Source organism: Penicillium griseofulvum, assembly GCF_001561935.1.
Source record: "Penicillium griseofulvum strain PG3 chromosome Unknown contig_86, whole genome shotgun sequence".
NCBI classification, from domain to species: Eukaryota; Fungi; Ascomycota; class Eurotiomycetes; order Eurotiales; family Aspergillaceae; genus Penicillium; species Penicillium griseofulvum.
Genome location: NW_024467473.1, coordinates 1,054,792 through 1,069,593, shown reverse-complemented (window position 1 = coordinate 1,069,593; position 14,802 = coordinate 1,054,792). Strand labels below are relative to the sequence as shown.

General features: G+C 48.9%; 6 protein-coding genes across 6 annotated transcripts; 3 read left to right on the top strand and 3 right to left on the bottom strand.

Annotated features, from left to right (window-relative positions):
- Positions 1 to 911: 911 nt before the first annotated feature.
- On the top strand, positions 912 to 3,074 carry PGRI_037450 (uncharacterized protein; the record flags this gene model as incomplete). Its single annotated transcript, XM_040791458.1, has 1 exon — positions 912 to 3,074. The coding sequence occupies one exon, from the start codon at positions 912 to 914 to the stop codon at positions 3,072 to 3,074; it is 2,163 nt and encodes a 720-aa protein (XP_040645535.1).
- Positions 3,075 to 3,651: 577 nt separating this feature from the next.
- Positions 3,652 to 3,979, bottom strand: PGRI_037440 (splicing factor 3B subunit 5 family protein; the record flags this gene model as incomplete). The annotated part of the gene is made up of 2 exons (XM_040791457.1): positions 3,652 to 3,663; positions 3,737 to 3,979. 2 exons carry the CDS (start codon positions 3,977 to 3,979, stop codon positions 3,652 to 3,654), a joined length of 255 nt encoding a protein of 84 aa, XP_040645534.1.
- Positions 3,980 to 4,898: 919 nt separating this feature from the next.
- On the top strand, positions 4,899 to 5,981 carry PGRI_037430 (tRNA-specific adenosine deaminase; the record flags this gene model as incomplete). Its single annotated transcript, XM_040791456.1, has 1 exon — positions 4,899 to 5,981. One exon carries the CDS (start codon positions 4,899 to 4,901, stop codon positions 5,979 to 5,981), a length of 1,083 nt encoding a protein of 360 aa, XP_040645533.1.
- A 1,476-nt stretch (positions 5,982 to 7,457) lies between these two features.
- erg24B (uncharacterized protein) lies at positions 7,458 to 9,072 on the bottom strand (the record flags this gene model as incomplete). Its single annotated transcript, XM_040791455.1, has 3 exons — positions 7,458 to 8,566; positions 8,640 to 8,944; positions 8,996 to 9,072. 3 exons carry the CDS (start codon positions 9,070 to 9,072, stop codon positions 7,458 to 7,460), a joined length of 1,491 nt encoding a protein of 496 aa, XP_040645532.1.
- Positions 9,073 to 9,384: 312 nt separating this feature from the next.
- PGRI_037410 (uncharacterized protein) lies at positions 9,385 to 11,058 on the top strand (the record flags this gene model as incomplete). Its single annotated transcript, XM_040791454.1, has 4 exons — positions 9,385 to 9,755; positions 9,830 to 10,126; positions 10,188 to 10,314; positions 10,846 to 11,058. The coding sequence occupies 4 exons, from the start codon at positions 9,385 to 9,387 to the stop codon at positions 11,056 to 11,058; spliced, it is 1,008 nt and encodes a 335-aa protein (XP_040645531.1).
- An 820-nt stretch (positions 11,059 to 11,878) lies between these two features.
- Positions 11,879 to 14,731, bottom strand: PGRI_037400 (putative C6 transcription factor; the record flags this gene model as incomplete). Its single annotated transcript, XM_040791453.1, has 1 exon — positions 11,879 to 14,731. One exon carries the CDS (start codon positions 14,729 to 14,731, stop codon positions 11,879 to 11,881), a length of 2,853 nt encoding a protein of 950 aa, XP_040645530.1.
- Positions 14,732 to 14,802: the final 71 nt, after the last annotated feature.

The window sequence follows — 14,802 nt, the reverse complement described above, 5'->3', positions numbered from 1 at the left end:
TCACATCCCGCCCCAAGCGACGAGTGGTCTGAGTGGCAGTCATCTCCATCTTCTGCGTTACGAACTCACCTCTAATGACCACAGTTGGCAATGATAGATTCATCTCCTATCGTCCAGGCTGGATTTTTAGAAATTCCTGGGCAAGCTTGGTCTGTCGGGTGGGCTCTTTTACTGGATGGAAGAGCCCTTCATTCTTTGTCCCGACGACGAGAACCGGATGCTTGATCTGATAGATACCCTCGTTTACTATCTGTCTGATCGAGGGGCTGGTCCCTTGCGCTGGCTGCTTCTTTTCTCCGGCTTTTTGTTGATCTATCAGCAGCTCTGTCCAAATATTGTATGTATCTCTTTAGCTTAGTTATAAAAAGTGCGTACACAACTTCTTCCCTCAATTTGTCAAATATACTTAGTCCAGTTCACAAAGCCCACTTTATATAGAAACGTAGAGCGCTAAACCTAACAAGGTAATTCGACGGGTTGTATATTGGATGACGTCGACCGCCAAGAGTCCAGGCTACATCATAACTTGAAGCTCACCTTGACACCTCCAGATCTTGAATTTCATGTGCTATCCCTTTGCATTGTAAATTTGTTGCGTTTATCTCTTATCTGAAATCCATCAGCTCGTGCTTCATTTATAACAGCATTTCTACAAAGCAGTTGCAGTTCTATTGGAGTTCTATTGCAGGTCGTCGCAGTTCCGCCTAGGCAAGCTACTTGAGCATTGTTAGGCATTTCAGTCTTAATGTTCTGGAGAACTTAGTGTCCACTACAATTCCACCTCCGTGACCTGATTGCGGCATAGCCACGAGCTGACCCGACTACCAAACAGCATCACTACATACAATCTGTTAGACTTTACATCGCAGAAGATTGAGACTTCGAGAGAATTGGATCTTCCTACAGCACCTATGGCTACCCTACACGAGGCCCTTCAATGCCTCAAGCCAACATCATGGGACGCAGTCCCCCAGGATCCCGACGAGCTCCGTGACTACGTGCGCGATATCTTCAAAAAAGGCCGCCTGGTAGCAGAGTCACTTCCAGACCCCCCAATCACCGATAACGATGACTACCCCGGGTTAGAAGCCACGACAGATTCCTCCGCCCGACGAATTGTCCCATCATCCGTACGAATGGGAGAAACCGATCCAGATATTGCAGACCTGCAAAAGGAATGGGGGAAACCGCTGAAGATGGGCGGACCAAAGGACAATCCATTAGACGTGACTGTATGGAAACTTTCCGCAAATGACGGTGGAGGCTCATGGTTCGGGCGACGGAGTGTGCATGAAGGCATCCCATTCTCGCGGTGGCGGAAGAAGCTCTCAACCGAGTACGATGAAACGCTGAAAGAAAACCGCAAGAAGATTGAGAAGGGAGAGACGCCCGATAAGAGTATCCGCGGGATCGGTGCCGAGGAAAAGATCGAGACTATGGAGGTCAAGGACCACGATGGTTCGATCTTGGGCGATTTGATTGTTTACCACGTTTCGGCGCAATTTCCTAAGCCTACTGCTCCGCGCGATTTTGTGGAGTTGATCATCAATTCCGATTTTGGATTGCAAGCTGGCGGATGTAAGCATCCTGGTCGCAGTTGGATCATGATCTCTAAGCCATGTGACCACCCCGATATCCGGAATAAGCCAGGATATACTCGTGGGGAGTATGAGTCTGTTGAACTCATTCGGGAGATTCCTAAAAAGAACGGCAGTGGGAACAGCTCTCCTAGTCAAGGAAGTAATAAGAATGGAGGTTCTTCATCCTCCAATCTGCAACGCCCTGAGGGGTTACCTGAGCAGAATGGAGCTGGGGATGATGAAGACGAAGAAATGAATCCTGTTGAATGGATCATGGTCACCAGGAGTGACCCGGGCGGCAACATCCCACGGTGGATGGTGGACAAGGGAACACCACGAAGCGTGGGAGCGGACGCCGCTAAATTCATCAATTGGGCTGTCCAAGATGACGAAACCCCCAAGCAAGAAGAACCCATAGACACGGAAGCTGCGGATGGTTCAACAGGCGCCAACGCTAAATCTGAGCGGTCTGCGAATGGGTATGATTCCGACCAGGCAGACGACTCGGATTCGGAGTACGAATCACTCGACAGCGACGGCGAGCATTCGCACCATGGTCTGATTGCCAGTGTCACTGGCTTGCTCAATACCGGACTGGAACGGTTTGCACCACATGTTCTGGGATACGGGTCCCATGATGATGTATCGGGTGATCCCCCACCTGCGGAGGTTTCCCATACCGATGCAGATGGCATGGCACACCTAAGCCCAAAAAGCGTTCAAGAAGATAAACCGACGCTGGACGCCGGATATTCAACGTCCCGCGAGCGCGATGGTGCTTCATTGTCATCAACCAATTCCGAACAAGCAGCAACTGCCATCGATGTAGCACACAACAACATGTCCCCGGAGGAACTGATCAAAATGACAAAGAATGGCAACCTCTCTTCGCACGAGAAAGAGCTCGCCAAACTAGCCATACGTAAACGCGAAATTGAAGCCAAGCTAGAAGAAGTCCGCGCCGAACTCGACAAGCTTCAGATCTCACAACCGCCTAGTGTCTCAGGGACCCCACGGAAAGGAGTTAGCGAGGTAGACAGTGACACTAGCGAGATGCGTAAGCGCGCAGCGACGAATATGTCTTCCAAACCTCCCAGCACTCGGACACAGCAGAGCCAAAGTCAACCGCAGGGCGAGAACAGCAATGAAGAAAAGTCATCTTCTGCGCAGACGGCAACCCCCGACCCGCCAGCACATCACTCCAAAGCAGCCTCTCACTTTCTTAATGGGGAATCTAAGCTGCTTAAGCAACTGCGCAAGATCGAGGCTAGCCAATTGAAAGTTGCGTCGAAGATTCAATCGAAGCAGCGAAAGGATGCGGAGCGCTCGGAGAAGTCCAAGAACAAGTCTGAGGTTGATAACTTGAAGCACGAGGTACATGATCTCAAGAAAGAGCTCAAGCAGCTTCGCTCTGAGCGCCAGAAATGGATCGATCTTGTTGCTTCGTTGCAAGCGGAGAATACGAAGTTGGCGGCGAAGTTGGAGACTGCTTGATCGGCTAGACTGTAATATATGGCTTGTAAATACTACATGGCTTGTTTCCTAGCCTCTTCTGTTTGTTTATTTTAGCCTTGATCACGGTTCGATATGTGTGATTTTACGATTACTTTGTCTTGGGCCAATTACTACATCCGTCTGCATGGAAATAGAATTTCTTGGATATATTCATGTTTCAAGCACTCTGATTTGAATTGTAATATTGCAGACCACGATCAATCAAGCGAGGTTCGGCTCTAGAGCAGCTTCTATACACAAAAAGGCCGGGAGACAAAAAGTATTTTTGTACCAACCGCCCAGCGAACTGGCGAGTACCCAGCACACAAGCCGTGCTTGAGGGCAGCAATGACGCTCGACAGGCATGTCTTCCATGAATTCAGATGTTATGGATTAGATCGTCTGGATCTTTGGCAGTTTCGAAACCGGTACACAAGAGGGGATTATCTCATGTCGGCGAGGTTGCTGAGCTGGACTGGGGTTGGTCGGAGAATTGAGGATTTGCCTTCATGTATGGAAATCCAAGGACGCAACAAGGGGTATCAAGGAAAACAAGAATATGCCACACTCAGCGGTTTTACTCTTGAGTCTAAATCATTGAAGAGCACTGTTAGCTAACCCATCTTTGTAAATGTTGAGCAACTCTGCAAGACACCACATACCTCTGGCGGATTACCAGCGCCTCTGACCATTTTCTCCAGCATCATTGCGCGCACCTTCTCTTTCGGCTCGCCCATACCAACGGCCATGTAGGACAGCAGAGGAGGGTGACCGACGTAGGAGGAGTAGCTGTCACGGAGGATGTTGGACGTCCATTCGTACTTGGTGGTATCGGCATGTCCGGTACCGATGTAACGGGCCTGGAGAGCCTCAAGGTTCTGGATGGTGCGGAGCTTGTCAGCCATGGTGGATAGTAAAGACGTTGACGTTGGATTGAGAAGGATGTCCGGAGGCTTGAAGAAGTCAAGGAACCATCGGCGCCTCAGGCAGAATTATATGGGTTCACGTGACCGTATGGGCATCTTGAGATTCTTCAATTCTATTTCTCTTACCTTTAATAAAGCATTTGGTTGTTTACAAAATTGGTGCTCAAAGTATGACAATATCCAATGTCTGCTGATATATCTGGTTTCTCATTACCGTCCCGGATAGCATCGGTGGTTCATGCACATTTCGATGCTCTGCCAACGCGCAGTAAACCAACCATATTTCCAGATGGATCGAGGGAATGGATTCCAATGACTGGTATTGTGGCTGTCAAAGGTAATTTACTCAGTTCATAAACGGGTTATCATCCCTGATCTATATATGGTGAAGGGAATGTGTTCTTTGATCTTTACTTCGCCATATCTTTCTTTTGATTCTAATAGTAACATTTTTGGCACCTATAGGAGAAAACACACCTTCAGAAACTCTGACCTGCATATCTGTCACGTAAGTCTGAACTGTAACCATATCATATGCAAGTGACAAGCAAGCTGATATTCATGTAGGACTGGCGCAAAATGCTTGTCAGCATCTCATATCCCACGCTGCAGGGGTCTTGTACTACATGACTGTCACGCCGAGATCTTGGCCATCCGAGCATTTAATTATTGGCTTTTAACGGAATGTAACAGTGTCCTGTCCCGGGAAAAGCAATTAACGAATGGCGATACTTCCACAGATAATGAAAAGATCTCAGATTCTCCATTCATACAACGGAGAAATATTGAAGAGGATGAAGGTGGCATTTGCACATCCACAGAATGGCCACCTTTCAAGCTTCGGCCTGATATTAAGATTTACATGTATTGCACATGTGCTCCTTGCGGCGACGCAAGCATGGAGCTATGCATGGCAGCCCAAGAAGATGCGACACCGTGGGAAGTCTTACATGAAGATTCTTTGCCAAAAACCAACACAGAGGTCCCAGGTACAGAGACCCTTCTAGATGGCCGGGCCCACTTCTCCCTTCTCGGAGTCGTGCGTCGAAAGCCAGCTCGCATGGACGCCGAGTCTACGCGCAGCAAGTCCTGCTCAGACAAGCTTGCACTACGGCAAGTCTCCTCCTTGCTATCCTGTGAGACCAGTCGCCTCATTGCTCCCACCGAGAATGCCTATCTAGCAGGTTTAATTCTTCCCGAGGAAGAAATCAGCCAAGTTGGCTGTGACCGCTCATTTGGCGAGAACGGCCGGATGCAGGCTTTGGGTGGGCAATCTTGGCCCAAGGAGATGAATTTCAAAGAAAGCACACCAGGGTATCGATTCCGGCCATTCCAAATTCTTTCGGTACTGAGTGAAGAGGTGGCAACACTTTGGCCTTTTGCGAAGCCGAAATCTGTGCCTTGTACTGCTTCTTTGGAGCAGGAAGGGGACCCTTCGACGTCTGGAGCAAAATCTAAAAAGTCCAGGCCAGGGAATGTGAGCGCGGTTTGGATATTGGCTCCCTCGTATCACTGCCCATCAGCAATGACCATGGATACCGGCGCCAAGTCAGTGCCGACTCTTTGCCGTTCCAAAACCGGTTTGTATGAGACTATCATCAATGGAGTGAAACAAGGAAACCGGGCATCCTCACCTGCTGCCCGTGGGGCCTCGTCTTTATCTCGAGCTAAGCTTTGGGCTCTTTTTCGCGAAATTGCGCCCTCGGTTCCACGTTCCTATCAGACCGATGTCTCCCAAGCCGAATCGCTGGTGGATGCTTCGGAAGCTGAAGATCCGCACGCCAATACAGTTCAGCCCCGCATGCCAGATATTACCACCTACCAGGATTTCAAAAACCCTAGCAGCTTGAAAGACCCGTTGGAAATCCGTAGGCAGGCCATCGGGGATGCGAGACTGGTTCTCAAGGGATGGATGCCTAATTCAGGAGATGAATCTTGGGGCTTGGATGTTTTGGTTGACCCCAAAAAGCGAAAGCGTTGATTGTGTCCAAAGCATGAAAGATTAATAAAGATTAATACATATGGGCCATGTATTGTAACCCCATCGTGTCCTGTTTTCATGATACCCATAACAAGAATAGCTGGCGGCTTATGAGGCCTTGTGATATCTTCTTGGTTAGTATTCCAGTAGTTTTTCAGATACTCTTTTTGAAACGTCTTTTTAGATCTATGCGAAGGCATTAAAGGCATACACCGTTCTCAACAATTATTCCTCTCCCCTACTCTCAGCTCCCCAGTCTCATTGATCTACGACCATCTCAGATATCAATCTAGCTAAGATCGAGTATCAAGATGGCGTCCTCTATCTCCATCAAAATCAAAGATAAGTTTAGTCCCAATCCAAACGGGCTCCCTTCCCAAACCACATGACCGACGACGTCGAGCACAAGCAAGCAGGTCTCGTTAACAGCCAATCCACAGCAGTCATGTGCTAACCTTCACTTACTGAAGATTGCTAACAAAGCAGACCTTCCCTTGAAAATTGAGACTATCGTCCTCGGTATCGGAAAGCCACGGTTTTCAACTCGACTTATTCCTGGCCCTGACTTGCACGGAGGCCCACACACGGTGTTGAAGATAAAACTACTCAAGCGCAACGAAACATAAATCATCGATACCACCGGCTGTCAATATACATTCCGAAAAGTGCTTCTCCTTTTCGTCAAGTACTTTCTTGACACCGAAGCCCGGATATTGAATGGACCTCGAGTTTACGACTCATGGGAGACAATGAACTTGGCCTACTCGTCAACTCCTCATGTCTTCAACCAGACAAAAAGCATAACGGCAGGTTATGCTTGACTTATTGCCAAATCGGCTCATCCCCTCATTATCGGCGACGCACCATACACGCCTCCCTCCGCAAATCGAATCGGAGCGACTGACCCGTCTATGTTTATATAAGTTTGCGTGACGACTTCCTTGTGGATCCTAGCATCGACTTCCGGAGAAAGGCTGCTCGCTTCCTCAATGAGCTCGAAACTCACATGGTTGGTTCTATGAGGAAAGCGGGCAACGATCTTGAAGATTCTTCAGATGATTGAGCACAAACGGAGAGGTTCATAGCTGGGTGTACTTATTCAGTTGTATTGACTGTGGTTCAGTCTTGACATCAACTGTAAATTATTGCCCCCAAGCTGCTCGCCTACTATGGAATTAACAAGAAATAACTTGAAATTGCCCTAATTCAAAGCTCTTGGTTTTTACGAAGCGACACAATGGCATGAGCAAGATATACTGGTTCGGCGTAGGAAATTATATGTAAAAAGTGTCTCTTGGTCAGATATTTATTTATATTGTTTGGTCAAACTCTGCTGCAACAAAGGTAGAGAGAGTGAACTTTGGAAGATCATAATCCAAAGAGTGCAAGGCTACCATACAGTCTTCGCCCAGGTATTAAAGATAATTAATGTACAAAAGACAACACCCAGCCTATCAAATAACTTTTTGTGATATCTCAGTAGATCCCGGGGATGATGCGACTGCGGACGATGGAGGTATAACGCTTCCAGTCAGCGCCATACTTCTTCTCGCACTTCTCCTCATCACGCATCTCACGGTGGATCAACAAGACACCAAAGTAGAGCATGTAGAAGTATGTAAAGATCATACCCCAGCCACGGATTTCTGGGGTCTGCACCGCTTGCTTCTGGACAGCGCCGCTGGCTGGGTTGATGCTCTCGATGAGAACATATCCCGCAACACCAGTCGGCAGACAGTAGGCCCACGACATAGTCCAGTCACCAAGGTAGTTGATGTGACGTGCCAGACCCCACCAGCCGGAGATCATCAATTTAGATCCAGCAGCAGTTTCGATATACTTGATATCCTTCACGCGAGGGTCATTGGGGTTCGTGCGGAAACGGTTCTTTTGGTTGTTGGCGCCGCGGAAGATCGAATAACCGACGGCTGTGACACCCAGAACGACGGCCATGCCAGTCAATCCAAGCTCGTAGGGGAAAACAGAGAGATAACGGGTCTGGATGCTGTATAGATGAGGTACCCAAACCACGTCGCCGAAAGACAACATGAATCCGAATCCGTCCATGATTACATCCATAGTGGTCATGATTGCTGGCTCCATATATAGCGCATCCAGGATATAAAATGCCTGGAAGACAGTGACCAGCACAATCGAGTCAGTGATATAGCCATATGTTCGGTACTGGTGGGCCACATTGGACAAGTTCAGAATTGTCCATCCAAGCAAGCCCGGTCTCATTTCCATAAACACCTTGATATCAAGGGTGCGCGATGCCTCGCTGACAAATGGAATGGGCAGGCGAACACGAGGGTTGAGTTCACGGCCGATAAAGAAGTCGTAGAGCACGTTGCCCGTATGGCCACCGGGTGCCAGCTCTCGTAGGTCTGGGTTTGCCTGCCCTGGGGCTGGGACTGCGAAGCTCCTCATGTAGACGAACAGTGCAGCAAAAGAAGAGATCAACAAGTTGGCTGTAATGACCTGAACGTAGTTGTCCCACAGGAATGTCCACACCACAAAGTTGGCGCCATAGAGATAAGTGCCTCCGGCGAGGCCCAAGAGGATAATAACGGCAGAGGAGAATGCTATAAAATGAACCGAGTCAGAAAAAGGTACCCTTGTTTGAATGTGATCGAGGAAGGACTGCCATTGCCATACCATTGAATTTGTACTTCAGCCGCCCTCCGCAGGCCAACACACCACCCTCTTCCTCCTGACCAGGAAGGAAGACCTGCAAGAACAGGCTGAAGGCATAGTAGCTCAGTGTCCACAGTGTAACATTAGTATCATAAAGCGCCGTAATTCCCTCCTCTGGCCATCCCACTTCATGCTTCAGTTTCTCGAGCGACAAAGTCGAGGGGTTCAGCAGCGACGGCGCGGGACAACCAGAGATATCGTTGCAGACAAAGGTAAAGAGATAGATCAGGACTGGCAATCCAAAGATGATACCGAAAGCACCTAGTCTATTGCAGATGTCAGCTCGGCTGAGCTTGATTGAAGGGGGAAAAACTTACGGCCCACCAAATTCATAACCACGTTTCTCCGGCACTGGCTGCACGGGGATTTTTTTGGAGTCCTTTTTGGTAGACATAATGAAGTAATGGAGAGATAATCCAGAATCTGGGGAATATGGGTTCTTAAATAGCCCTGGAGAACCCTGTAGCCTTAAGTCCTAAGGCGCGTACGACGTCGGATAGTGAATGTCCGCAGATTTGCTCCGCATCGCCAATCACAGCCGCCGTGATGCTACGTAAGCCTCTATCAGTAACCTGTACCTGGCTCCGGGGTAACTACACCTATACACCTCCCTTCATAAAGGTCATTTCATTTTGATATCTTTTCATCTCTCTACACGTTCCCTATCCTATTTCTTTTTCTACATTGGCTTAACACATAGCCCACCATGAAGCTTACCAGCTCCGCTCATTACTCCATTTTCCTTCTATCCTCGATCCTCGGACTATCTAGCGCATCATACTCTACTCATTTGAAAGATGATGCTCCATGTGTTGCCCGCTCCCCAACCACCGGGTTATATTTTGATCTCAATGCGATCTCATTATCCCCGCCCGAAATGAAGGACGGCAAGAAAGTCTTGAAAGATGCGCGGGAGGACAGCTGGTTTGCCAGGGGTCACGACTACCCAGCTAATTTCACACTCAACATCTGCGCACCGGTCATTGAGAACGTAACGAACGTGGTCGGGATAGAGTCATCGCGGTGGAAGAACGTCAGTGCATATTACGAGCGGGATGATAAAGTATATTCCATAGGGTATGGCAGATCTCCATCCCAACTGGTCGCACTATTCGCGGATTATCATGCTAACGGTTCTCCGTCATACACAGACAACAAGCATCTGAACCACTCTTCCGCGGCCGCAAACTCGTCCTCAATTATACCAACGGCTCACCTTGTCCGGGCGATAACATGGGCAGTTCCAATACTTCTACACGCACTAAATCGACTATCATGTCTTTCCTTTGTGACCGTGACGCTGCGCCGAACGTCGCCACAGCTTCCTTTGTCGGCTCTTTGGATGAATGCGCGTACTTCTTTGAAGTCCGCAGCTCAGCGGCATGTGGTGGAATCGCCGCGGATCCCAACGCTGGCGGTTTGGGACCCGGTGGCGTATTTGGTGTGATGTAAGTACATCTTACTACCTATTGGGGAAATACCCAGTATAGTCCATGCTGACCCTTCTAGTATGCTAATCGCTATTGCCGTCTATCTGATTGGTGGCTGTGCCTACCAGCGAACTGTTATGCATCAACGTGGCTGGCGCCAGTGTCCAAACTTCAGCCTGTGGGCTGGCGTTTTCGACTTTGTCAAAGTAAGTATCCTAGCATTGATCCCGTGTTGGCCTCGTCGCAGATTCAGATATGGCAAGTTCGTATCACATAAGTTCCGGGATTCAAATGGGGCAGGACTACCTGTTTCAAGAATAGATTGAACTCGCTCTGGCTGGTCTAGAGATCAATCTCCTCGGGGGAGATGGTTGCAGTTAGCCTGTTCCATTTATTTCCTTGTTTCTTGCCATAGATCACTCTTTTCTGCATGTTCCTTTGAATTCTATTCTTTGAGTCTTCGAGCGCCTGTGTTAATCACGGCGTGTACATTTTCATATGTTTGACAAGATGTCTTGATTCATGCAACGGGCTGTCCCTTGGATCCTTGTCAATGGACCTGCTATTTCATCTGGTCCCTGGGTTGGAGACGGTTCCTGCAGAGTCACAGTTTCTCTTGTTTCATTAGATGGGCCACATGTTCTACTGCATGTACTTAGATGATCGATATCGATTGAGGTTACGAACCTCGTTGTTTGGAATATGAGCTGACCACTCCTTTCTTTCTGCGCCAACAGGACATGTTCGTGATTATCATTTCCTCGCTAGGAAACCTCCTCCGTTGCAAGGGATCTCCCGCAGGTAATGGCTACGTGCGTGCGGACTCGAGTGGCCACGGCGGTTTCATCGGTGCCATTGGAGGACGGGGAGGACGGGGACGTGGTCAGGGCCGTGATGTGGATGCCGAGAACAGACTGATAGATCAGCTGGATGAAGAGTGGGATGATTAGGGGATGGTTTTTTTTTTTTTCTCTGGTTTCCCTTGTCTTATAGCGACTTGTGTTTCCCATACATCCCATACCCTTTCTTCTACATTCCTTTGCGTCCAGTGGCAACTATGGCCACTTTTGTTCGTTGGATTGTTCAAACAATAAATTCAGTAGTCTTTCTTGTCTGGTCATCTGTAATGCAAATATTCCCATTTTATCCACGAACATGTTTTGTAGTTACCTACATACCTCGACTGGATATATATCCGGCCACATACCATCTCGATTCACTCACATTAGCATATAGAGAGTTCTAATGTGGAAAGGATCAGCACTAATCTATAAGCCAACCCACATTACATCTACCAACTTCAATTACATAGATATTCGATCACTTTCTGTTCAATGCTGATCTCATAGCCCACTATACGTTAAGCGAACATAGTCTCCACAGCGCAAAGCTAACCATACAACTAGCATCATTGGTCTAGTGGTAGAATTCGTCGTTGCCATCGACGAGGCCCGTGTTCGATTCACGGATGATGCACAAGAATTTCTTTTTTTTTCTTTCATTTGCCAAATTATTTTAGTCAATTGATTTTTACCTCTATATCGGAATATCTACAAGGTTGTGTGTAAATCGAATCAATTATGTACTCAAAACAGAAAGGGATATACATGTCAGAGACGAGACAATTATTTACACCGGGCTAATAATATGAACAGCGCGAAAAGTAACAGACACCCCAAAGTCCGACCCTAACCTTTATCATCGCGAAAACTCAAACACCATGTAGCAATCATTGAGAAAACACTAGCCGATGAACAATACCTGATCTGATCACGGCCGTGAAGGTTTCAAGTTCGAAGTTAAACCAAGATCATATGCGCTTAAAGGCATACCCGTACCTCCAAAGTCAGACATGCCTACAGGAGGGATACCGGATGGCGTGCCGTCACCACTGCCTCCCCCAGGTATGGGAGCCGGGGGCGGAGCATGTGATGGTTGGTTTCCACCGTTAACAGGGTCAAGGTTGAAGGGAAGGAACCATGCGCTGGGCTGGTAGAACTCGCCCATCCCAGCGGGGGCACTAGGGTCCATATGGCCGGTGAACAATGTTTGGTCTGGAGTTTGAGCTTCAACGCCGAGCGGTGGGATAGGAGGATTGTTTGGAACGAACGAGTTGGGGTCGAAGTCAGCAAATGAACCGTAGACAAATTGCCGGTCTAGTTGCGGTAATTGGTCCGGTGGGATACTAAAGTCGAATGGTGGTTCGCCAAATGACATTGGTCGGGATTGTTGGTATATGGATGGCTGTGGGAATGCACTGCCTGGAACACCTGGGGTATTTCCCATGGTTACTTCCATCATTGATTGCGGTGAAGTCTGGTCCATGCCTGGTGTATTATTTGAGAGTTTGCTGTTCTTGCGAGATCGGGATTTGCGGGGTTGACCTGGCTGCGAAGGAGGAGAAAGGCCGGCAAAGAAATCTTCCACGCTCTGGAGGTCGGGTTTCTGGCCCATGACTGCGTCTTCGCCCGTTTCTTTGTGCCGAGTATCGGGGCCTTCCCAATGCACCCTTGACACTCCATGGGGATACTTGTCAAACCAGTCACCATATTGGAACATCGGTGCCAGCGATGCGCCATTAGTTGCCACAGAGCCCTTGATAGCTGCATCGGCGAATAGCCGATACCGATCCTTGGCACTCTCAACCATATAGTGGAACATGCCCCAGTACTTTTTCATTTTATTGAGGTAGCGGTAGGTATGCCGGAGGTTCTCTTTTGAGCGCGCCTCTAGCTGGACGTTCTTCGAGAAGATCCCCCAGATGTGGACTGTACTTGCCGAGTAAGCGCAGTACCCAGCAAAAGGAACAGTAAGAGGATAGGCCGAAGCGCGATCAAAGAGCACTGAAATGTGATGCGCTGCTTCCACCGCGGCTCGACCTGCATTGCTGAGGAAGGACTTAGGCATATCTCTTGGTGGACGGCCCCCCGGGGACAAGGGAATGGCGAACTGGTTGAGAAACAGCATGTTTTGATGTATGATGATGTGGAGGAAGAGGAACTGATTTGCAATCTTCTCCGCTGCATGGATTTGAAGATTTTCATAGGTGAAGGTCATAGGCAGTGGAAGAGACGCAGAGAATTCCTCAATTTGCCGCTTAAGCTGCATATACCCTGACTCTGGATGCCAAAGCGGATGTGAGTCCTTTCTTTTTCCACCTAAATTTAGGTAGTCAACAATGCGCCCCCACATGGTGATGGCGCGGATAATGTACGCTGAAACACCCATGTTTTCTTTAGCATTAGATAATTGGCCTGCATCTTCAGGTACAGGATTAAGGACATCGCCGTCAAGATCTTCCGTTGGGCCGGGTATCTCCATCTGGAAGTGAGCTTCCTTGATAGGAAGCTGTATTTGTAGGAATTTTTCATTTCCAATAGGTGGCCGTTGACTTCCGGAAGAGTTATACCGATCCATCAAGAAACATGCCCACATAGTGCGGCGTCGAATTTCTTGATCAGTAAAGCTCAACTGTGAGCCGTTGCCATTCTTTTGACTGAGTAATGGATCATGATCAAGCTCCTGATGGAGCTGCAACGCGTATGCCATCCGTAATGCCTGACCTCCAAAAGACCAACTTCGTCCACCGTGGCAGGTTCCAAACTCATGGAGACCAAGAAGTAAGAAAACCGTGAGAATGGTAATATTTGGCTCGTCATGCCGGCTCAGAGCAATGGCCGCAGCGGGATTAGCCCAGTTTTCTCCACGTAAGAATGGCGGATCCGAGTTGAGTTGAGGGTGTGTGGAGAACCGCGCAGACACGGCACAGACAGCAAGAATCAGGACAGGGGGAATTGTGCCTGCTTTAAGCCGTCGCATAAAGCTGGGTTTGTGTAATAACAGGTATGATTGCCCGTAGACACAATCAAAAAACACCTCCGCGAGATGCTCTTGAATCTCCAATGATGGCAAAAATTCGGCTCCCTCGGTCAGAAGACCAGTCCCATCGGTGGGTTTGATCTCACGATTCAGCGGGAACGTCTCGTGTGGTGGGCCGCCATCCTCACGAGTCCATTCCTCCATCTCTGCCGCAAATGCCTCCTCCGCACTTCTTTTCTTCTGTGCTTTTAATGGCTGAGCTGAGGCAGAAGGCTTGACAACTGATCTTCCAATAGAGACCATATCCCTCGTCTCCTCCTTGGGTATTGTCTTGATTACGCGATCTTCCATCCTCTTCAGTCGCTTGTCCAGCATGGCCATGTAATCCGTGCGCGGCGCTGCCTTCCGTGTAGTAACTTTATATACACAGGGAATCCTGGAGCGCGTGCAGTGCTTGCAGGCAGGTTTCTCGCCCGAGCAGCGGATTTTCTTGCGACGGCACGCGATGCATGCCAGCGGCAGGCGCTTTCGCTCCTTCCCAGCCTTGGTCTTCATCTCGCTCCAAGCCGGTTTGTCTTCGTCGTTTAGAGGTTCAGAATTAGACGGGCCGTTGCGATCATCTCGTTGGTCTAATGTGCCGTTGTCCGCGCCTAGCGCGGGGTCGGCCGTTTGTGTGTTACCGGGATCGCGGGAGCTTGCATGGCTTTGTGTATCGAAATCGTCCAAAGCTGCCTCCTCCTGGCCTAGACCGAAGCTGACACCAGGGGTTTTCGTTGGCGATTTGTCGGAATCGCGTGGGATCATGACGGGTGCGGATACCCCAGGACCCAGACCCGAAGCATCCTTCGGCACGGTCGGGAACAAAAGAAGGCGCT